The sequence below is a fragment of the Dendropsophus ebraccatus genome, chromosome 2 (assembly GCF_027789765.1).
Source record: "Dendropsophus ebraccatus isolate aDenEbr1 chromosome 2, aDenEbr1.pat, whole genome shotgun sequence".
NCBI classification, from domain to species: domain Eukaryota; kingdom Metazoa; phylum Chordata; class Amphibia; order Anura; family Hylidae; genus Dendropsophus; species Dendropsophus ebraccatus.
The window spans coordinates 60,994,835-61,012,983 of NC_091455.1; the positions used below are offsets into that span (position 1 = coordinate 60,994,835).

At 41.1% G+C, this 18,149-nt stretch overlaps 1 protein-coding gene across 25 annotated transcripts in view; it reads right to left on the reverse strand.

Annotated features, from left to right (window-relative positions):
• Positions 1–18,149, reverse strand: part of DTNA (dystrobrevin alpha) — a 207,222-nt gene that overhangs the window by 85,479 nt on the left and 103,594 nt on the right. For all 25 annotated transcript variants that reach the window (XM_069957618.1, XM_069957617.1, XM_069957633.1 and 22 more), the window contains exons 2-3: positions 11,526–11,593; positions 3,974–4,054 (exon numbers count right to left, since the gene is read on the reverse strand). In XM_069957618.1, the coding sequence (XP_069813719.1) occupies positions 3,974–4,054; positions 11,526–11,592 (148 nt within the window). In that variant the 5' untranslated portion in view covers position 11,593. The remainder of the gene's footprint in view (positions 1–3,973; positions 4,055–11,525; positions 11,594–18,149) is intronic.

Below are 18,149 nucleotides of genomic sequence, written 5' to 3' on the forward strand. Positions count from 1 at the left end.
TCTGCCTCACGAGGGTTTTTTGCCTTCCTCTGGATCAACACAGGTTGAATTTGATGGACACCTGTCATTTTCAACCTTATAAACTAATAATTGGCCTAATACCCCCAAATAAATTAGAATTGTCCCTTTTCCCCAGCTAAATAGGTATGGCCGCCATTCCCATTAGAGGATGCCATGTTGCAATTACAAAGCCTCTGTGCGGCCAGGACAGTAGAAACCCCCCACAAGTGACCCCATTCTGGAGACTACACCCCATAAGAAATCTAACGAGGGGGGCAGTGGGGATATGGCCCCCTGGTGACGGGCACATTTGTGCCGTGAAAATGAAAAAATTGTATTTTTTATTCTCACGGCACATGTTCCACATATGTGCCCGTCACCAGTGGGGTCCATATGCTCACTGTACCACTTGTTGGATTCCTTATGGGGTGTAGTTTCCAGAATGGGGTCACTTGTGGGGGGTTTCTACTGTCCTGGCAGCACAGGAGCTTTAATTGCAACATGGCCTCCATCCTCTATTCCAGCCTCTAAATGGCGCTCTGTCCCTTTGGTAGCTTGCCCTGTGCCCATATGGCACATTATATCCACATGTGGGGTATTTTCTTCTCAGGGGAAATTACCCTACACGTTTTGTGTTCATTTTTTTTTTAACCCCTTGTGGGAAAGGAAAAAATCTAGGCTAGACCAACATTTAGTGTAAAAAATGTTTAATTTTTACACTAAATCATTGATCTTGTCTTGATTTTTTCATTTTCACAAGGGGTTAAAAGATAAAAAAAAAAAACACAATGTGTAGAGCAATTTCCCCTGAGTCCGTAAATACCCCACATGTGGACATAAAGCGCCATGTGGGCGCAGGGCAAGCCTCCAAAGGGAAGGAGCGCCATTTGGATTTTGGAGGCTGGATGTGGCCAGAATGGATTATGAACGCCATGTCGCATTTACAGAGCCCTCGTGCTGCCAAAACACTGTAAACCCCCCACAAGTGACCCCATTCTGGAAACTACACCCCTCAAGGAATCTAACAAGGGGTGCAGTGAGGATATGGACCCCTTGATGACGGCCACATTTGTGCCGTGAAAGTAAAATAAATGAAAATTTTCCCTTTCACGTCACATTGTTCCACATTTGTGCAAGTCACCAGTGGGGTCCATATGCTCACTGCACCCCTTGATAGATTCCTTGAGGGGTGTAGTTTCCAGAATGGGGTCACTTGTGAGGGGTTTCCAGTGTTTTGGCAGCACGAGGGCTCTGTAAATGTGACATAACCCTTGAAATCCATTCCAGTAAAATCCAGCTTGCAAAGGCCAATGGGCGCTCCCTCCCTTTGGAGGCTTGTCCTGCGCCCGCTTGGCACTTTATGTCCACATGTGGGGTATTTCTGTACTCGGGAGAAACTGCGCTACACGTTTGTTTTTTTTTTTTTTTTTTTATCCCCTTGTAAAAATGAAAATTGAAGGCTAGAACAACATTTTAGTGTAAAAAATAGAATTTTTCCTTTTTTACACCACATTGTTCTGAAAATCTGTGAAGCACCTGTGGGGTCCAAATGCTCACCGCACCCCTTGTTACATTCCTTGAGGGGTGCAGTTTTCTAAATGGTGTCCCTTTTTTAGGTTTTGGCATCCCAGAGCCTCTGCCAACCTGAAGTGGTACAGTCAAAAATGACCAAATATAACGGAGGCGTTGAAATTCACTAGGCGCTCCCTTATATCTGAGGCTTGTGGTTGCGTCAAATAGCGCAATAGGGCCACATATGGGGTATTTCTATAAACTGCAGTAACGGAGCAATCAATATTGGGGTGCATTTCTCTGCTAATAGGTTTATCATTATGAAAGATATTGGATTACAATAAAATCTCTGCACAGAAAATTTTCAAATTTCTTCCACAGCTTTTATTTCTGTGACTCCCCTAAAGGGTTAAAAATCTTTCTGGATATGCTTTTGCAGACTTTGGGGGGTGCAGTTTCTGAAATGGGGTGCTTTGTGGGGCTTTCTAACATACAGTCCCCTCAAATACACTTTAAACCTAAACAGGTCCCTAAAAATATCTGATTTTGACATTTTACTGAAAATTTGGAAAATTGCTGCTAATGTTTTAAGCTTCCTATTGTCTAAAAAAATGAAATATAGTTTAATAAAAGCTACCAACATAAAGTAGACATGTTGCTAATGCTATTTAATATATAATTTACGTGGCATAACCATTTTCTGTATAAGCAGAAAGGTTTCAAAGTTGGAAAAATTCATTTTTTCACATTATTTTGGTGTTTTTCATAAAGATTTGTTATGAGTATCGACTCCATTTTACCAGAAATGTAAAGTACCATATGTCACGAGAAAACAATCTCAGAATCAGCCAGATAGGTAAAAGCATCCCGAAGTTATTAATGAATAAAGTGACACAGGTCATATTCATAAAATTTGCTGCAGTCCTTAAGGCCATTTCAGGCTCTGTCCTTAAGGGGTTAAGGGTAACCTTGTATGAGATGGGATTGTACACTTAACTGACTCACCTCTGTTAGGATCTCTGAGGCATACAAAATGTATTCAGGGCATTTAGGATCTGGCTATACCACATGTACAATTTAAAAATTCAAAATCACTTAGCACCTGCAGAGAATATAAAATAAACATGCACACTGCCATGGCTGCATTGCAAATACACAAAAAATACAGCAGCCACTGAGTGTAGTTCACTGAGAGCTGCTGTGTTTATCCTGTGTCCCCATGTTAAATACTGGCACAGTGGAGATATGTGCCAGCCCTGCGAAATGTACTTCTGGCAATCAGGGAAATAAAACACTAAATATCTATTTAATTTTATTTCTCAAAAAGCCAAGAGAGATTTTGTTATTTGTTATTATTTCAGTGGCTGGATGGGATGCAGAAAATTTTGGTCCACATGTTTGATATAACCACTAAGCCAACTAATACATAGTGCAAAATATGGAGTAGACCAGGGGTAGGGAACCTTTGTTTTCCAGCTGTTGCAAAACTACAACTCCCATAATGTTTGGCTTTGTCTGTCCAGGCATGATGGGAGTTGTAGTTTTGCAACAGCTGGAGAGCCAAGGTTCCGTACCCCTGGCTTATGAAGATGTGCTAGATTTTTAAACAGCCCAAGCCTCCGTTATAAATCTGATACATTATTACACTGTCTGAACTAATTTTACACTTAGAATTAGTTTTTATTTATTTCCCCCATTTTTTCTTACTTTATCCGAGATGTAAAAATGTGTTTTTTATCCTAGGACACCAATAACCATGATGTGAATGCAGCGAGCGTATTTCTTCAGGATTACATCCCTTTAATAAATATCCTGAGGTGTAAAGTTTCACACTAATTGAATAATGCCGATATGTGCAGAGCAAGCGGAGAATGGATATTTCATGTAAATGCTCAATTAATACCAAGACTGTAAAGACAATGAGAATTACAGAGCATAAATACAGATTACACCCGGATATAAGTTCACTTGTACCCAAGAAACAGTAATTAATAATGCATATAATGCTATCAATGTATGATGTTACATAGCTACTGTAAATAACAAAAAGGAGCACAGCAGAATAATCAGAACTGTTTATATCACTTTTGTTTTAACCATTTCACCCCTTGGGAGCTTTTCCCTGTAAATTACCAGACACAGATGAGCAATTCTAAGTACAAGTGGGTTCAAGGCCAAGGCAACAAAACATCAGCATAGGCAAAGACAGCCTAACATATCATTTATCTATGGATTGTTTATAGAAGGAGAAATATTCCTCAATGGGCGAGTGTGGCACATACATATACTCTACATAGGATTATGAGATTTGCTGGCCACCTCCTTGGCTATATAATCACCTACTATTTATTTGAGTACATATTCACAGCAGCGCCACTAGATACTTTTTACTGTTCCATTGTAACCTAACCACACATCACATATATCCTATGCCTTCTGTTCAATTGATTTGCTTACTCACAATTGCATTTCTTCTGTACAAATCGAATTTTACACGCTGTTCTATACGTAGACAGGCGAATACGATCCAGATCTTGAGCCCCTAGTAAGAAAAGAAATGAATCACATTAGACGGCTATAACCTTAGACAAGTACATGATGGGCTTCCATTTGACACAGATTTGGTTTGAGATAGAGCTTAAAGGTAATCTGACCCGAGGTGCTGACATTGTGATACAGATGACAGTGCCCTAGTAGACACAGTACCTTTTGTACAGTATATCTGTCTGTTGAGAAGACAGCATAATCTTTATTTTCTTATAGTAAAGAAGAGTCAAAGAGGAGTTGTGGTGTAGCGTTTGTGCTGTGCTCTGGCACATCTCACCACTCCTCCTTCATCTTCTCTCCAGTGCACGCATTTCAACAGCCATGGGCGTCCTGCACCTTCAACTTTTGCAGCTGCAGTAGGGAAACCTTATCTTATGCTGGGCTGTATAGCTTGAAATATAACCAGTAGGAAAAGGGAGATTGTGATCCCGCTGTATAGAGCTCTAGTGACATCACATCTGGACTTACTGTGTCCAGTTCTGAAGAGCTCACCTAAAAAAGATACCGATAAAATAAAACGGGTCCGAAGACGGGCTACAAAAATGGCAGACGATCTGAAGCATATCATAAAATATATCAGTAAAGACTTCTAAACCTTTATAGTCTGGAGGAAAGAAGGGAAAAGAGGGGATGATCAAAACCTTTAAATATGTTAAAGGACTAAAAAAGGTTCAAGAGGGAATTTAATAACAAAATGAACACAAGAACAAAAGGACGCAATCTGAGATTAGTTGGGGGAAGGGTCTGAAAACAGAAGAAAATATTACTTTACTGAAAGAGTACTAGATGCTTGGAACACACTTCCAGCAGATTTGGTAGGTAAAGGCCCTATTACATGGGCCAATCTGGGGTTGCAAGCGAGCGTCAACCTGTCAGATCAGCGCTCGTTTGCTCCTCGTTCCCCGCTCACTGTCGGCGCTATTACACGCACTGACAGTTACCGGGTAAGAGGGGGGTCGCGGGGAGCTGCGGGAGGGGCTCCCCAGACAATCTTTAGATTGTCCAGGGAGCCCATAGGGTATAGCGGCATTTTTCTTTTCACATAAAGGGACGGCCAGCAGACCATCGTTATCATTCTAAATTTTTTCCCTCAGGATGTTGGAGGGGGTGTGGGGAGGAGGGAACACTTATTCACACCTTTTGGAATTGTCCACATTTAGATGAGTTTTGGAAAGAGGTGTGGAGAATAACTTCCAGTCTTACAACATATCCTTTGCCTTTTACACCAGCCTTGTTTTTATTACATCTGTCAGATATTCCAATGGGGAGTTATCGGCGCTCATTGGTCCGTCATCTGATTAATGCGGCTAAAGTTTGTATTCCAATGCTATGGAAGAGTGAGGAGGTTCCATCCGTTAAAATGTGGTTAAATGAGGTTGAAAAAATATATAAAATGGAAGACCTTACCTCACAATTACGAGAAAAGAATAATAGATTTCTAGATACCTGGTATTCCTGGTGTCAATATAAGGAATCCACCGAATATAAAAGGATAATGGACATTTAGAGAGGAGAGGAGGGATGGAGGGGTTGGGGTGTTTTGTTGGGTGTGTGTGTGTGGGTTTTTTTCTTCTTCCTCTTAGGGGGTGAGTGGGTTTACATGTCTTTGTATAATTGTGTGTGTGGGGGGGGTGGGGGTGGCTCTATTTATTTTATGTAATTATGTAAAAATTTAATAAAGGAGTGAATTAAAAAAAAAAAAAAAAGAGAAAGACAAGGATCAGCCGACATTGTGAATGTAGGCTTATCATTGCCTTTTAACAGGAGCTATTACACCAGTCGATTATTGGCCAAATACGGCTGATAATTGCTTGGTGTAAATCTTAAATCTACAATAACTGAATAACAAAATGCCTGGTTAAAACATATAGCTATCCTAAGATAGTAAAAAAAAAATTCTCAACTGAGGTAATTGGCTACAGCCGCTCAATGCCCCATCTTCCCAGGTATAAGGGTTCACGATGCAGGACACGCATGGCTCTTCACATCAATGGCACAAGTGCAAATTTTAATGGAATTATTATTCAAAGACAAGAGGAAGAGGGAAGAAGTGGTAAGGCATGTTAAAGCACAGCACAAACAATAAACAACTCCTCTTTAAATCTTCTTTACTATGAAAAAATAAAGATTGTGCTCCATGGCTATACAAAAGGTACTAGGTAGAGATGAGCGAACCTGGAGCATGCTCGAGTCCATCTGAACCTGAACTTTCGGCATTTGATTAGCGGTGGCTGCTGAAGTTGGATAAAGCCCTAAGGCTATGTGGAAAACATGGATATAGTCATTGGCTGTATCCATGTTTTCCAGACAACCTTAGAGCTTTATCCAAGTTCAGCAGCCCCAGCTAATCAAATACCGAACGTTCGGGTTCGGATGGACTCTAACCCGAACCCGGTTGGCTCATCTCTAGTACTATTTCTACTAGGGCACTGTCATCTGTATCACACTGTCAGCGCTTCTGGTCAGGTCTGAGTGCTAACAGATTCCCTTTAGGGTATGTTCAAACTGAATAAAATCAACAGAATTCCTTCATTGTGTAGACATATACAGGCTCAGTGTTGGACACTTGGTGGCAGGGCATGGTCACATGCTCCTTCATGTCGGCCATCTTAAGGACAGATTCATCACAGAGCAGGACAGCCCAGCCTAGAAGAGGGGTGCCTGATTTAGATCTATTACGTACACAGGGAGCTGCTGTCAGTAAGTATAATGAGTACAGTTACTAATACTGTATACTGAGCAATTTTACTATAAAGTGACCAACCCTTTTAAGTCTAGTGTATAATAGCATGCCTGCTAAGAAAAGAGGCCACAGCACTTGCATGAGCACCGTATCCTTTAATCAGCTGATTTCAGGGGGTTCCAGGAGTCAGATTTATCTTAAGGATGGGCCACCAATAAAGAAAATCTAATTAAAAGGGTTTCCAGGACTTCTACAGTGATTGTCTTCTCCCTAAAGGGGAAGTCCGGCGAAAGTTTTTATTGCAGTATTGTATTGCCCCCCAAAAGTTATACAAATTACCAATATACACTTATTACGGGAAATGCTTATAAAGGTCTTTTTTTCCCTGCTCTTACCACTGCGTCAAGGCTTCACATCCTGGATAACATGATGATGTGATGACCTGACTCCCAGAGCTGTGCGGACTGTGGCTGCTGGAGAGGATAATGGCAGGGGGATGTTCAGTGTCCCTCCAGTGCCCTGTGTCCCTCAGTGTCCCCCTGCCATTATCCTCTCCAGCAGCCACAGCCCGCAGAGCTCTGGGAGTCGGGTCGTGACATCATTTTATCCAGGAAGTGAAGCCTTGATGCAGTAGTAAGTACAGGGAAAAAGCACTTTATGTGCATTTCCAGTAATAAGTGTATTTTGGTGATTTGTATAACTTTTGGGGGGCAATACAATACTTTAATAAATTTTTTTGCTGGACTTCTCCTTTAAGGATAGGTCATCAAAATCAGATCAGTGGAGTGCCAACAGTCTGAGCTTTGGTGCCTGTATACACATAGACTAGAGCTGAAAGCAGAAGGCTCCATACATTCACACCAATAGGAGCTGAGGTGCAGTAACTCGGCATATCCTATACATAACATATAGAGCTATTTGCTTCCAGCTCTGCTTTCTGACGCAGCTCAGGCAAACAGCTGATCTGTAGGGGCACCTGGTGTAAAACATCCACTGATCATGGCCTACAAGTAGCCAAACTCACTACAGTAGTGGCTTGTAATTTGGACCTGTACTGCATGCCTCTGTGATAGCATACAAGGCCTCATGATGTGTTTGATAGCTATATGAATCTGCCTTGGCCTACAGAGAGCAAAGTTTTTTTCAGCTAATAATCACAGACACAAATTCTCCCTTACAGAAACTTGAATATGGTAATCACTTTCATTTTCTACCTTCCTTTCTTTTGTTCCCACTCATTGCTGTACATTACAGAGGCCATTATTCTCCAATTATGAGTATTGTCTTAGGAGTTATTGTGCTAAAAAAGAGCGCCTGTAATCAATGAGACAGCATTTCCTTCCATTATGCATAATACTTGTGAGAATATAAAGGATTGTGGACTGAGGAGTAGATTATCAGTGTAACATTGGGTCACAGAGCTCTCGAGGGACACTGTTATGATCAGAGCTCTTCTGCGAGGGAGAACACATTATCCACTTTTTACAATACCTTATTGTTAGAAGTGTCCGTAGACTGTGAACTGATCATAGTTTGTCTCATTGTTGGGACCCCCCAGTGGTCAGCTATTAACGGTGCAGAAAATAAGCAGCAAGTGCTTTCTATATTCTTGCAGCATCACTAAAGGAATAATAACAATGTGATGTCCAATGGGCCTGTTGTGCTAACCACTACTGGACAACTTTGGAAGAAAAGCTGCTCAGAGAAAATAAGCACCTCACAAGCCAATAAATTATCTACAGAGTTTTAGAGATATCTGCGGACAGACTTAAGGTCCCCATACACCTTAGACTTTAGATGTTCGAAGCTACTGATGCACTTTATCAAATGTTACCAAAAGGATCAGCGCCTTTTATAAAACTTGACTAAGTCAACAAGAGGAATATATAATTCCTAGTGAGTTCGTTATCAAACATTTGTTATTTGCAATTTTCTATTGCCCATTACCTTTATTGAATGGTTTATCCAGCACTTAAAAACATACAGTGCTACCCTTATTTAAAACATAATAAATATCTTGCTTAAGGGCCCTATTCCACCGGACGATTATCGTTTGCATAATCGTTAACGATTAACGATCTCAAACGACCGCTATTGCGAAAGACCTGAAAACGTTCACTCATTTCCATGGAACGATAATCATTACTTATGATCGTAATTGCGATCATTTTTCTCCGCTATTTATTCGCTATTGCGTTCGTATCTATTGCGAACAACTGAACGATGTCTTATTCAATGCGAACGATTTGCGAACGTTCTGCGAACGAGCAATGATAAATATAGGTCCAGGTCTTATAAATCGATCAACGATTTCTCGTTCGGTCGTTAATCGTTACCTGCATTTCAAAACGAACGATTATCGTTTAGATTCGAACGATTTAACGATAATCTGAATGATAATTGTCCGGTGGAATAGGGCCCTAACTCTTCACACTGCCCCAGTGTCCACCTTTGGTGTCTCCGGGTCCCCAATTGACCAGTGATTGGCTGAATGGGCTATCACTGCTGAGACAAGTTCATCTGCAGAAGTGATCAGCCGGTGACATGGAGACGCCAGGGGAGTGTGGAGAGGTAAGGATAAGATGTTACGAATGTTTTATATTAGGGCCGCACTGTAACAAAAGGGGATAACCCCTGTAATAGATGCCATCACGAAAAATCTATTTAAGGCTAGGTTCACACTGCGTTTTCAGCATCCGTTTAACGCATCCGTTTTTTGCAAAAACGCATGAAAAACGGATTGCAAAAAACGGATTCATTTGTGTGCATCCGTTTTTCCATTGACTTCCATTATAAAAAAAACGGATCCGTTTTTTTTGGCGGACCCAAAACGGACCAAAAAACGTTGCTGACCCTATTTTTCTGGACGTTAAAAAAAACGGATCCGTTAAACGGATGCTGAAAACGCAGTGTGAACCTAGCCTAACACAACTTGGCCTGAAAATATGTTTTATGTTAAAGGGCTTATCCAGGATTAGAGAAACATAGCTGTTTTCCTCCAGAAACAGCACTACCCTTGTTCACATTTTGTTTGTGATACTGCATCTCAGCTTCACTGAATTGAATGGAGCCAAGCTGTAATACCACATGTTGCCTCAGGACAGGTGTGGCACTTCAGGCTGCTCATCACTGCAGAACACCAGATGAGGATGAAGATGCAGTGAGAGGGCATATTGGTGCACTGAGGTGTAAAATACTGGCCCCCAACGCACTTGATTACCTAATTAGCATATCAATAAAGAGAACGTTTTAACAAAGACAATCGGGGAGATTTATTAAACATGGTGTAAAGTGAAACTGGCTGAGTTGCCCCTAGCAACCAATCAGATTCCACCTTTCATTCCTCACAGACTCTTTGGAAAATGAAAGGTGGAATCTGATTGGTTGCTAGGGGCAACTGAGCCAGTTTCACTTTACACCATGTTTGATAAATCTCCCCCATTGTCGTGGATGAATTAAACAGCAGCGGATTAGGAATCAGTGTACCCTGCCCTATAAGAACATAACAGCAGATACAATTATTCTAACCTCTTTCTAATCTAATTTTTTTTAGAGTTTAAAGAAGACGGGGGTCAGCACGTGACAGGTAATGTATAGCGCACCATTCACAGACATAACATACATTACAAGGTTGTATAACTTTGTAATGTGTGTTATTCTGTGAATAATTCTTTACCGCCGCACTACCCCTTTAAAAAAAAATTATTGGTTTGAAAGTGCATTTCACCAAATACTGCTTTGTTTACATTATGTTTTATTGCTCTTACAGAAAGACAGAGGAAAATATTGCAATGGAATATTTGGTTTCAGGCAAGTTTCCAATGTTTTTTAATTTTTTTTTTTAACAGAATATCATAAGCTACAGAACAACTGAATTTAAAAGGATTTCCTTTAAGTAAACCTGACAACTGTTTCAAAAATGCCCAAATTTCAGGAAGCGTGAAAAAGAATCACAGTAAAAAAAAAAAGGGAATAGCTGTGGAAACAACCCCCCATGTTATACATGTTATACCATGTTATTGCTGGCACTTAAAGACCGTGGGGAGAATTTACCAAGAACGCCAGTCAAAAATAAAGCCTGCGGCCCCTTGCACCCTGCCAAGGGGCAGAGGAGCACAGCAGGGCAGGGAGGAGGTGTGGGCTGGCACATCACCCATAATGTGAGCGGGACTGACGTCAGGGAAAAGGCACAGATGGCAAAAAATCTGCAACCATTCCTGGTATACGCTAGGGTGCAGGATGATGAATCCCCCTCTACGAGCGTTTCAGAGTAAATAGTTACGGCACTGTCTCTGATTCACACTGCCCGTCGTTCGAACAACATGAAACAACTGTCAGGTTCCCTTTAAATGCAATGGCTTCAAGACCAAAAGTTATCCCCTTTCTAAAGGAGAGAAAGCTTACCAGTCTGACCACTGTGACTACAAGCATTCCAAAAATAGAGGAAAAATGTCCCCGACTGAATGACATGAAGCTTGTGTGCATGGCCAGTGTTCCATTTGTTCTTTATGAAGCTTCCAAACCTAGATCTTCTGTGGCTTGGGGATAACTTTCGATCTTGGGGTAACCCCTTTAAGACTGGAGTTTTAAACATCAGTATTGGTAAACCTCCCCCATAGTTTCAGGCTACAGGATGAAGCTAACAATTGGAAGCTGCCCAAAAGTCTGAAGTCCCAGTATGGCCGCCTCATCACAATCTTCACAGAAATGTTTCCCACTATGCTCCTTCAGTCATTCTAGTAACGGGACTACAAAAATGTCAAAAGTAATATATGCTACTCACGCATTTCTGCAAACAACTGCCTTCTGTCGGCCATGTTATTCCCCCTTTTCCCACAGTCTTCAATCATTCTGTAAAAGAACAATATCAAGATGAGACATGAGGAGATGAAAGAGGGAACAGTAAAGATATTTATTGCGTGATATTAAACTTCTAAAGATTCATTTATTTTTAGAGCAAGATTCCACACATTTACATAACAAAAGGTCTCCACATAATTTCTAAATTTATTAGGCTATTAAAAAGATTTGTCAATCCTGTGTGTGTCAGAATGGCGACATATTCCGCGTGTATGTAATTAGGTAAAGGCGCTAATTACGACAAATTAAGCAATTACCTAAAAACGTCATATTTATTAGCATTACACTTACAGAAGGTTACTGCAACGGCACATACAGTATTATTATACAAGGGAGATACATTACATAATATGAATTGTTAAATTCCACTTTGAAAATGTCACGTACTAAGGGGTTTAGGAAGCTGAGCTCTTATAGGGTTTGGCAGGGCTCTCACACTGGAAGGGGCTATATAACCTTACAAAGGAGGAAAAAGCAGATCAACAAAGTGTCTTTTACAAAAGTGAGGTTTTGCAGGGTCTGAAAGAATCTATTTTAACTACTTAGTCCTGAGGGGCCATTATCTTGCAAGTCAGGAACAAAATTCATTGGTGATCAGTTTTACTATGTTATAGGCAGCTAAGCAGTCTTCCGTGCAAGGATTCTGCAGACAGCAGCGAAGATTTAAGCGTAATTAAATTCTGGTACCATAAAAATATTTAAAGGGGGGATGTCCCTCAAAAAACTAAATCAAATATATTATAATAGTATGTATGAAAATAGATATTTCATCAATAGCAATCTGTTACATTGATAGATTGTCTCTTGTCGTTCCTTGTTCTGCTAATTTTTGGGCCAACTATCTGGTGGACCCACACATTCCATTGCTGCCATTCTCACCAGGCACACTAATAACTTTGTCCATTTGTATACCTTACACTTTCTTTTTGCACTTTTGCCTGGCTTCATATTCACATCTTCATAACATAGTTTATATATTTTATTGTGATATTGCTATAGTCTTTCAGCGTGGACTATATTGACGGTAAACAATGCAATAAAAGTGCATATATTTACAAAGAAAGCACAGAATTCTTCCCAGGGGTTTTTCCCTCATGTATTAAAAAATATATTTTCTAATGTATTTCATATGTATTAAAGGGATTTTCTAATATTTGTCTGATATGGATAGTCCCATCTCTATGACTATCAAGTGAGACAGGTGCAGAATCCAGATGCACGGGGGGGCAACATTCACATCATTTAATAATAAATTTAGTTTGGAAACCCGTATTCTTCCCATACTATGTTTAGCATCTTAAGAAAAAAAAAATAGTGGCTCACTTTCACACAGATACGTGCAGACATTAAACATACATTATCATCACCTATTACATAATGAATATCTTCTAAACAGCTGACAGACACCACATCCTTGATTCTTCACCAGGAGGCATCAAACATAGAAAGAGGTTTAAGTAAAGTAGGAACCTATCTTTGGATACTTTGTCTCCATGGTACTTTTCACTTGGCCTTATTAAATGTCTATTCCAGGAGAAACCATTTATCACCCACCCACTGCATACAATTTCACGGGAGTTACAGAAACAGATGAGCACTCTCAGTAGCAATCGGTAGTTGTCCCAGAAGCTGGACCATCACAGATTCATCTTTTATCAGCTATCCACTAAACAGGCAATAAATGTATATTACCAGCTTTAAAGGTATTTTTAACCATTTCTATGTTGTATTTTTCCAATTTATTCTCCTCTTGGCAATCACCATATAGGTACAAGATGTACCTGTGTGCAACGCAACATATTTCTGATGACAATTCTGATTGGGTTCATCTCATAGTTCAGTATTTTATCAGTATACAGAGTAAAAACCATAGTTATAACAACATATGTTAGATACATCAAACAACAAAGGTCCTTATACCTGACAACAGAACAGCCCCGTCCAATCTGAATTCCACATGCATTGCCATATTGGAAGATGGCATAATAATCTCCCCACAGAGAAAGCTCAGAACCTGGTATGTTCAAGGGACCGCGATTATAAGTTTTCTATTCAAATATAGAAGAAATTCTTAAAGGAATCATGTTTCATGCATTCTGATTTGCTGCAGAAGCTTAAAGCTAATCCCAGCACTTGGCAACTATTCGCTTATTAATATTATTCCGAGTTCATACAGCTCGCACACAAGATAAGTCTAAGCTCACAGAAAAAAAAGTAATATTTTTTTTTACACTGCCAACCTTAATTAAAGCGTAACTGTCATGTTTTTTTTATTGCAGAAATCAGTAGTATAAGCGATTTTAAGAAACTCTGTAATAGGTTTCATCAGCCAAAAAAGCCTCCTTCTGTACTCAAGAAGCAATCTCCCAGCCTTCCCCCTGACTTCTTATCTGTGCATTATCAGGCAAACACGTCTTCATTACAGAGAAGCCAGTGAAGACGGGATCTGCTCTCTCCATTCTAAGCCTATGAAGGGGGGAGGGGCTGAGGGAGATGAGGGAGCAGGAGGAGGTGACATGAAGGTCAGCTGTTTGTAGACTCTCTGGGCACCTAAACCGCTAAATTCAGGTGTCAGAAAGGTCCGTGCTTATCTATGAACTTACTGAGAGAAGATTGCAGGGTGTTGTGTTGTGCAGGACTGCTCCGTGCTCAGTCACTCCTAACAGCCCCTCCCCTCTCCATAGCCACATGATGGAGACAGAAATCCTGCTTCATTTGATGTGAGGGGGGAGGCTGGGAGATTGCTTTTTCACTACAGAAGGAAACTCTTTTAGTACATAAAACCTATTACAGAGTTTCTTAAAATCGCTTGTACTGTTGATATTTAATGTTTTCTGAAAAATGGCCCTGAAAAGACAGTTACGCTTTAAACAATTCCTGTAAATTTGTTCCCCCCCCCTCCCCCCCTCCCCAAAGCCTAAAGCCTATGTCAATAATTTATGGACCACCCAAGTCGATTACAATGATTACACGTGTAAAAACTACACAATCTTTTTAATCTAAGATTTATAAAAGTCAAACACGGAACAGTGCAATTGTAAAAAAGGGATTCACTTGTAATTATTATATTATTATGCTGTCACATTCTATCCCGTATAGACCAGTGTGTCACTGTACAGAGCGGCCACTCCCCGCACATCCCTGCCTAGGTTTACTTTCTTAATTAGCAATTCCCTTTATTTACCCTCAGAAGCCATCAGCAGATTTTACACTTTCCTATGGCTTCTTTCTGCTGACAGACAGTGCAAAGGAACTGCAGGGAATAGGAACAAACCATAACACAGTACTAGGTTATTATCAGGACTCTCCTGCAGCTAAAGTAACAGATTCAAATAGCAACGTCACATACATAGCAAATATTGATATTATCCGAAAGACTAATAACAAGAAAGATTATACAGGCACTGAACTCAACAAACTGTGCATTAGTATAAGCAAATGAAAAAAATAAGATATCTTATTACACAAAAATATATTTTTTCTCCTCTTAGGCCAGATTCACACGTGCTGGATCCGCAAAGATTTCGCAGCAAATCTGCTTGGATCCCTGTCTGTTAGTTTCTATGAGAATCCATACTCGCAGTGGGATTGTCATCCCGCTGCAAGTATGTAAGTGACAGCTCCCTTAACTCCCCATCGGACGGAGCATACATTACCTTCTCCACGCTCCGGCTTGCTTCGGGACCTCCCGGCTCGACGTCCCGCTCAGTCAATGAGTGCACTGCCCCGCCGCAGCCACTGATTGGCTGAGCGAGATGTCCAGACGCCAGGAGCCCCGAAGGAAACCGGAGCGTGAAATCTGCTGTGGATTTGGTATGTGTGAATCTGGCCTTATAAGTCACCTTTACTCCCCTGCACTGATCATTAAAGGGGTTATCCAGCGCTACAAAAACATGGCCACTTTTCCCCCTACTGTCTCCAATTCAGGTGCAGTTTGCAATTAAGCTCCATTTACTTCAATGGAACTGAGTTTCAAAACCCCACCCAAACTGGACACAACAGTAGGGGGAAAGTGGCCATGTTTTTGTAGCTCTGGATAACCCCTTGAAGGAACTACATAGAGTAGTGAGTAGCTGGAGTGGCAGAGAAAGACAGGACTGCAGCTTATAGTAAGCCTTCTATCTCTCTCATTCTTATCTCTTTCATTATAATGTCCACCAAACTGCTGCTGGAAACCTGAAGACGTCGAAGGAACCTCTCATGTCTCATAAGTACTCTATGTGTACATTGGGGAAAATTTTTTTAGGTGTTAAAGGAGACCTGTCACCCCCCCCACCGGGGTGACAGGCTCCCGACCCCCAGTTAGATCCCCTTATACGTACCTCATCCCGCTGCCGGAGTCAGTCCCGGGACGGAGATATCCAGGTGAGAAGCCGGCGCGTGCGCTCTGGAGAGAGGTCCGGCGTCCATAGAGAATGAATGGAGCTGTGCGTGCGCTGCAGAGATGAGTCCGGCTCCATTCATTCTCTATGGACGCTGGACCTCTCTCCAGAGCGCCCGCGCCAGCTTCTGACCTGGATATCTCCATCCCGGGACCGGCTCCGGCAGCGGGACTGGGCGGGATGAGGTAAATATAAGGGGATCTAACTGGGGGTCGGGAGCCTGTCACCCCGGCACGGGGGGTGACAGGTCCTCTTTAAGTGTGACTCTTCTAATAAGGATTGGTGTATATTTTGTTCCTACAGTATATCTTGTGACCGACATTAAAATGTAGCACTGCTATAGTGAATGTATCTAAGTCACCAAAAAAGTAGTAAAAATTGCGCAAGCATATTCACCTGATTGACCAGACGCATGGCTGCACCAATGATAAATTGGACGCTATTCCTAGATTATGGGAACTTTTGGGTGAATACGCAAAACAGGCCTGTCGAATACTGGTTCATAAATAGAACTTAGACCAAAAAAATCGGTAAAAACCCCCACAATTATTCACCTAAAAATAGGCACAAAGCCCTTGCTAAATTTTCTTCCATTGTGTTTTTTGGCTCAAAAACATCAAAATTTTTGTGTTTTTGCAGAGAGCATAAAGCACAAAGGCAGATGTCCCTACTCCTTGCAATGCTCCTTCTTTCGGCTAGGATCTCACTACGTAAAAACAACGGCCATATTTCATAACAAAGGCCATTTTTGTGCAAACAACGGCCATTGTTATGAAATACGGCCGTTGTTTTGACAAAGTGTGAACTTAGCCTTAAAATGTAAAAAATGTATGACCAAGTGTAGAGCACCTGATAAAATTCAGGCTCAGTTGTGTGCCCCAATCTGAACTAAGAAGTACAAAAAAAAATGATCAGCATGCAGGATGGCTGGTGTGCGTTACTTCCTTACGAAGTCACCAAAATGGCAGCTTAAAATGATAAACGGGAAGGGGAGGGTAGGTTATATCTGCACAGTCACTTTGAACGTACTATGGATTGTATGTGAAATGTACGTAAATACCAGCTTTTTCTAATCTCCTTGCTGTGTTTAGTATCGGCTAGCACAGAAGGCTATCTCAGTTGTCTTTGGCAAGTTATTCCAGACAGCATTTCCACTAAACAAATAATGTCAACTAAAATAACATTTTCATGCATACGGCTGAAGAAAATGCTGACTTACAGCTCAAAAGAAGGGGCCCTAAATAGCTATGAATAATGCTCCTCTCATCCTCACTGCGCAGGAAACAAGGGGAAATGCTTAATTCATGGGAATCAGAAATGCTTTTATGAATTATTTAAGCCTCTTGCAAGTCAATGTGATTTCCACATTCTTTCTCAGATATCCATGCACGTGTTGCACTCAGACACAAGTCAATGCAGCACAGATGTATAATGCAATCAGCAAGGAGGTGTGAGAAGGACAGGCCCACGTAGAACATGCAACCTTAACCATCATAAAGGCATAGGTATCTAAGAACTCTCCCACTGATCAACAAGTTTACTGAACTGCAGGTGAACTCTCAGGGGTCAGTCACACATTTGTAGAATTCCGTCCATACAAAGACAATGTTCTTTGGACTGGACCTGGGAGCTTTCAGCATCATGATTAATTATACTATGATGCTATTATAAGCGTACTGACACAGCTGTGCAGCTGTGTCAGTACACTAGCAGGAACTTTTAAACAGCTTAGGAACTACCTAGCAGCACTTTTTAAGTGCTGCACGAAAAAACTCTGATCCTTGGGCAAAAATTATTAGTAGGAGCATGGACAGGTTATAGCTAAAAGGGTTTTACTGGGCAGAAATTTTTTGTTATGCCTCTGGGTGCAGTAAAAATAGAATGTCGTACTCACCTGCCCTGTGCCAGCCTCTGTTCCATGCTGCTCTCCACATATTCCTTTGACATTTCAGTTGTGCAGGAAATGTCCAATCACTGTGTGAGTCAAATTTGCATCCATTGATTGGATGAGCAGTAGGGACTGGGCACCATTGGACTGGCAGTGGTAGGGCACCTGGAGGCATTTTTCATGTCTGGAAAGCACTTTTAGTCCATGTTCACACATTCTATGAACAACGGCCGTTGTTTGGCACTCAGAAACAATGGCCGTTGTTGCCCAACAGCCG